Source organism: Oncorhynchus nerka, unplaced genomic scaffold (genome assembly GCF_034236695.1).
Source record: "Oncorhynchus nerka isolate Pitt River unplaced genomic scaffold, Oner_Uvic_2.0 unplaced_scaffold_847, whole genome shotgun sequence".
Classification (NCBI taxonomy): domain Eukaryota; kingdom Metazoa; phylum Chordata; class Actinopteri; order Salmoniformes; family Salmonidae; genus Oncorhynchus; species Oncorhynchus nerka.
Window position 1 is genome coordinate 305775 of NW_027040428.1, and position 6638 is coordinate 312412.

The 6638-nt window shown below is 49.8% G+C and overlaps 1 protein-coding gene across 1 annotated transcript in view; it reads left to right on the forward strand.

Moving 5' to 3' along the window:
- LOC135571011 (mitotic spindle assembly checkpoint protein MAD1-like) overlaps positions 1-6357 on the forward strand; it is a 56242-nt gene extending 49885 nt beyond the window's left edge. Inside the window, exon 3 of the mRNA XM_065016827.1 lies at positions 5737-6357. Within this exon, the coding sequence (XP_064872899.1) occupies positions 5737-5904 (168 nt within the window). The 3' untranslated portion in view covers positions 5905-6357. The remainder of the gene's footprint in view (positions 1-5736) is intronic.
- Positions 6358-6638: the final 281 nt, after the last annotated feature.

Here is a 6638-nt window from a genome sequence, read left to right on the forward strand (position 1 = left end):
CTATAACAGCATCCACTCTTCTGGGAAGGCTTTCCACTAGATGTTGGAACATTGCTGCTATAACAGCCTCCACTCTTCTGGGAAGGCTTTCCATTAGATGTTGGAACATTGCTGCTATAACAGCCTCCACTCTTCTGGGAAGGCTTTCCACTAGATGTTGGAACATTGCTGCTATAACAGCCTCCACTCTTCTGGGAAGGCTTTCCATTAGATGTTGGAACATTGCTGCTATAACAGCCTCCACTCTTCAGGGAAGGCTTTCCACTAGATGTTGGAACATTGCTGCTATAACAGCCTCCACTCTTCTGGGAAGGCTTTCCACTAGATGTTGGAACATTGCTGCTATAACAGCCTCCACTCTTCTGGGAAGGCTTTCCATTAGATGTTGGAACATTGCTGCTATAACAGCCTCCACCTCTTCTGGGAAGGCTTTCCACTAGATGTTGGAACATTGCTGCTATAACAGCCTCCACTCTTCTGGGAAGGCTTTCCATTAGATGTTGGAACATTGCTGCTATAACAGCCTCCACTCTTCAGGGAAGGCTTTCCACTAGATGTTGGAACATTGCTGCTATAACAGCCTCCACTCTTCTGGGAAGGCTTTCCACTAGATGTTGGAACATTGCTGCTATAACAGCCTCCACTCTTCTGGGAAGGCTTTCCACTAGATGTTGGAACATTGCTGCTATAACAGCCTCCACTCTTCAGGGAAGCCTTTCCACTAGATGTTGGAACATTGCTGCTATAACAGCCTCCACCTCTTCTGGGAAGGCTTTCCACTAGATGTTGGAACATTGCTGCTATAACAGCCTCCACTCTTCTGGGAAGGCTTTCCATTAGATGTTGGAACATTGCTGCTATAACAGCCTCCACTCTTCAGGGAAGGCTTTCCACTAGATGTTGGAACATTGCTGCTATAACAGCCTCCACTCTTCTGGGAAGGCTTTCCACTAGATGTTGGAACATTGCTGCTATAACAGCCTCCACTCTTCTGGGAAGGCTTTCCACTAGATGTTCCCCCTTTACTGCTATAACAGCATCCACTCTTCTGGGAAGGCTTTCCACTAGATGTTGGAACATTGCTGCTATAACAGCCTCCTCTCTTCTGGGAAGGCTTTCCACTAGATGTTGGAACATTGCTGCTATAACAGCCTCCTCTCTTCTGGGAAGGCTTTCCACTAGATGTTGGAACATTGCTGCTATAACAGCCTCCACTCTTCTGGGAAGGCTTTCCACTAGATGTTGGAACATTGCTGCTATAACAGCCTCCTCTCTTCTGGGAGGGCTTTCCACTAGATGTTGGAACATTGCTGCTATAACAGCCTCCACTCTTCTGGGAAGGCTTTCCACTAGATGTTGGAACATTGCTGCTATAACAGCCTCCACCTCTTCTGGGAAGGCTTTCCACTAGATGTTGGAACATTGCTGCTATAACAGCCTCCACTCTTCAGGGAAGGCTTTCCACTAGATGTTGGAACATTGCTGCTATAACAGCCTCCACCTCTTCTGAGAAGGCTTTCCACTAGATGTTGGAACATTGCTGCAGGGACTTGCTTCCATTCAGCCACGAGCATTAGTGAGGTCGGGGACTGATGTTGGGCGATTAGGCCTGGCTCACAGTCGGTGTTCCAATTCATCCCAAAGGTGTTTGATGGGGTTGAGGTCAGGGCTCTTTGCAGGCCAGTGAAGTTCTTCCACACTGATCTCGACAAACCATTTCTGTATGGACTTTGCTTTGTGCACGGGGGCATCTTCATGCTGAAACAGGAAAGGGCCTTCCCCAAACTGCCACAAAGTTGGAAGGAACAGAATCATCTAGAATGTCATTGAATTTTGTAGCGCTAATATTTCCCTTCACTGGAACTAAGGGGCCCGAACCATGAAAAACATCCCTCGAACATTATTCCTCCTCCACCAAACTTTACAGTTGGCACTTTGCATTGGGGCAGGTAGCGTTCTCCTGCCAACCCCAGATTCGTCCGTCGGACTGCCAGATGGTGAAGCGTGATTCGACGCTCCAGAGAAGGTTTCTACTGCTCCAGATGTCCTATGGGGTGAACTTTACTCCAGCTTGGCATTGCGTATGGTGATCTTAGGCTTGTGTGCGGCTGCTCGGCCATGGAAACCCATTTCATGAAGCTCTGGTGCTGATATTGCTTCCAGAGGCAGTTTAGAACTCTGCGTTGAGTGTTACAACTGAGGATATATGATTTTTACATGCTTCAGCATTCAGCAGTCTCGTTCTGTGAGCTTGTGTGGTTTACCACTTCACGGCTGAGCCGTTGTTGCTCCTAGATGTTTCCACTTCACAATAACAGCACTTACAGTTGACAGGGGCAGCTCTAGCAGTGCAGAATAACAGCACCAGGGCAGCTCTAGCAGGGCAGAATAACAGCACCAGGGCAGAATAACATCACCAGGGCAGCTCTTGCAGAATAACAGCACCCGGGCAGCTCTAGCAGAATAACAGCACCAGGGCAGAATAACATCACCAGGGCAGCTCTAGCAGAATAACAGCACCAGGGCAGCTCTAGCAGAATAACAGCACCAGGGCAGAATAACATCACCAGGGCAGCTCTAGCAGAATAACAGCACCAGGGCAGCTCTGGCATGGCAGAATAACAGCACCAGGGCAGCTCTAGCAGAATAACAGCACCAGGGCAGCTCTAGCATTGCAGAATAACAGCACCAGGGCAGCTCTAGCAGGACAGAATAACAGCACCAGGGTAGCTCTATCAGGGCAGAATAACAACACCAGGGCAGCTCTATCAGGGCAGAATAACAGCACCAGGGCAGCTCTAGCAGAATAACAGCACCAGGGCAGCTCTAGCAGAATAACAGCACCAGGGCAGCTCTAGCAGGGCAGAATAACAGCACCAGGGCAGCTCTAGCAGGGCAGAATTACAGCACCAGGGCAGCTCTAGCAGAATAACAGCACCAGGACAGCTCTAGCAGAATAACAGCACCAGGGCAGCTCTAGCAGGGCAGAATAACAGCACCAGGGCAGCTCTAGCAGGGTAGAATAACAGCACCAGGGCAGCTCTAGCAGGGCAGAATAACAGCACCGGGGGCAGCTCTAGCAGGGCAGAATAACAGCACCGGGGGCAGCTCTAGCAGGGCAGAATAACAGCACCAGGGCAGCTCTAGCAGGGCAGAGTAACAGCACCAGGGCAGCTCTAGCAGGGCAGAGTAGCCTAGTGGTTAGAGGCAGAGTAGCCTAGTGGTTAGAGCATTGGACTAGTAACCGAAAGGTTGCAAGTTCATATCCCCGAGCTGACAAAGTACAAATCTGTCGTTCTGCCCCTGAACAGGCAGTTAACCCACTGTTCCTAGGCCGTCATTGAAAATAAGAATGTGTTCTTAACTGACTTGCCTAGTTAAATAAAGGTTACAATAACAGCACCAGGGCAGCTCTAGCAGGGCAGACATTTTACAAACTGCCTTGTGGGAAAGGTGGCATCCTATGGACAGTGCCACGTTGAAAGTCACTGAGCATTCTACTGACAATGTTTGTCTATGGAGATTGCATGACTGTGTGCTGTCAGCAACGGGTGAGGCTGAAATAGCTGAATCCTCTAATTTGTAGAGTTTTCCACGTACTGCTGTATATTTCCTCGTACTGCTGTATATTTCCACGTACTGCTGTATATTTCCTCGTACTGCTGTATATTTCCACGTACTGCTGTATATTTCCTGTATATTTCCACGTACTGCTGTATATTTCCTCGTACTGCTGTATATTTCCACGTACTGCTGTATATTTCCACGTACTGCTGTATATTTCCACGTACTGCTGTATATTTCCACGTACTGCTGTATATTTCCACGTACTGCTGTATATTTTATATATAGGTTTATTTTCAGCAAACTTAACATGTGTAAATATTTGTATGAACATAAGATTCAACAACTGAGATATAAAATGAACAAGTTCCACAGACATGTGACTAACATAAATGGACATAAAGGGTCATGTCAGGATGAGTCTGCAGGAAGGGTACCACATGAGGGAGGAGGATGTCTTCCTTGTAACGCACAGCGTTGAGATTGCCTGCATTGACAACAAGCCCTCAGTCCGATGATGCTGTGACACACCGCCCTAGACCATGACAGACCCTCCACCTCCAAATGTATCCCGATCCAGAGTACAGGCCTCGGTGTAACGCTCATTCCTTCCACGATAAACGTGAATCCGACCATCACCCCTGGTGAGACAAAACCGCGACTCGTCAGTGAAAAGCACTTTTTGCCAGTCCTGTCTGGTCCAGCGACGGTGGGGTTGTGCCCATAGGCGACGTTGTTGCCGGTGATGTCTGGTGAGGACCTGCCTTACAACAGGCCTACAAGCCCTCAGTCCTGCCTCTCTCAGCCTATTGCAGACAGTCTGAGCACTGATGGATGGATTGTGTGATCCTGGTGTAACTCTGGCAGTTATTGTTGCCATCCTGTACCTGTTCAGGTGTGTGATGTTCGGATGTACCGGTCCTGTGCAGGTGTTGTTACACGTGGTCTGCCACTGCGAGGACGATCAGCTGTCCGTCCTGTCTCCCTGTAGCGCTGTCTTAGGCGTCTCACAGTACGAACATTGCAATTTATTACCCTGGCCACATCTGCAGTCCTCATGCCTCCTTGCAGCATGCCTAAGGCACGTTTGCGCAGATGAGATGGGACCCTGGGAATCTTTCTTTTGGTGTTTTTCAGAGTCAGTAGAAAGGCCTCTTTAGTGTCCTAAGTTTTCATAACTGTGACCTTAATTGCCTACCGTCTGTAAGCTGTTGGTGTCTTAACGACCGTTCCACAGGTGCATGTTCATTAATTGTTTATGGTTCATTGAACAAGCATGGGAAACAGTGTTTAAACCCTTTACAATGAAGATCTGTGAAGTTATTAGGATGATCTTTGAAAGACAGGGTCCTGAAAAGGGAAGTTTTCTTTTTGTTGCTGAGTTCTCCCTTCTCCCTGTCTCTTCTTTCTCTCTCCTAACTGACCCCTTCTCCCTGTCTCTTCTCTCTCTCTCCTAACTGACCCCTTCTCCTGTCTCTTCTCTCTCTCTCCTAACTGACCCCTTCTCCCTGTCTCTTCTTTCTCTCTCCTAACTGACCCCTTCTCCCTGTCTCTTCTTTCTCTCTCCTAACTGACCCCTTCTCCCTGTCTCTTTCTCTCTCCTAACTGACCCCTTCTCCCTGTCTCTTCTTTCTCTCTCCTAACTGACCCCTTCTCCCTGTCTCTTCTTTCTCTCTCCTAACTGACCCCTTCTCCCTGTCTCTTCTCTCTCTCCTAACTGACCCCTTCTCCCTGTCTCTTCTTTCTCTCTCCTAACTGACCCCTTCTCCCTGTCTCTTCTTTTCTCTCCTAACTGACCCCTTCTCCCTGTCTCTTCTTTCTCTCTCCTAACTGACCCCTTCTCCCTGTCTCTTCTTTCTCTCTCCTAACTGACCCCTTCTCCCTGTCTCTTCTCTCTCTCTCCTAACTGACCACTTCTCCTGTCTCTTCTTTCTCTCTCTAACTGACCCTTCTCCCTGTCTCTTTCTCTCTCTCCTAACTGACCCCTTCTCCCTGTCTCTTCTTTCTCTCTCTCCTAACTGACCCCTTCTCCCTGTCTCTTCTTTCTCTCTCCTAACTGACCCCTTCTCCCTGTCTCTTCTTTCTCTCTCTCCTAACTGACCCCTTCTCCCTGTCTCTTCTTTCTCTCTCCTAACTGACCCCTTCTCCCTGTCTCTTCTCTCTCTCCTCCAGGCCAGTGGAGGCGCTGTGGGCAGTGGAGGCAGTATGCAGCTGATGGAGACAGACTTCAGTCGGACCCTGAGAGAGATGGTGGACCTACACCTGCACCACCAGAAGAGCATCCCAGCCTTCCTCTCTGCTGTGACCCTCGACCTCTTCAGCCGACAGACCACGGTCTGATTTGACCCTCGACCTCTTCAGCCGACAGACCACGGTCTGATTTGACCCTCGACCTCTTCAGCAGACATACCACGGTCCAAATTGACCCTCGACCTCTTCAGCCGACAGACCCCGGTCCGAATTGACCCTCGACCTCTTCAGCCGACAGACCACGATCTGATTTGACCCTCGACCTCTTCAGCCGACAGACCACGGTCTGATTTGACCCTCGACCTCTTCAGCCGACAGACCACGGTCCGAATTGACCCTCGTCCTCTTCAGCCGACAGACCAGTCTGACTTGACCCTCGACCTCTTCAGCCGACAGACCACGATCCGATTAGACCCTCGACCTCTTCAGCCGACAGACCAGTCTGACTTGACCCTCGACCTCTTCAGCCGACAGACCACGGTCCGACTTGACCCTCGACCTCTTCAGCCGACAGACCAGTCTGACTTGACCTCGACCTCTTCAGCCGAGACCACGGTTCGACTTGACCTCGACCTCTTCAGCCGACAGACCAGTCTGACTTGACCCTCGACCTCTTCAGCCGACAGACACGGTCCGACTTGGACCTCTTCAGCCGACAGACCACCGTCTGACTTGACCTCTTCAGCCGACAGACCACCGTCTGACTTGACCCCACCCCCGGGGTTGAGGGTGTCCTGTGATGTTATATGACCTGTGACCTCATTGTTTGACATGTGATGTCATTGCCTTGACCTCTTCACATAATGGTTAAGGTTAGGATTGGG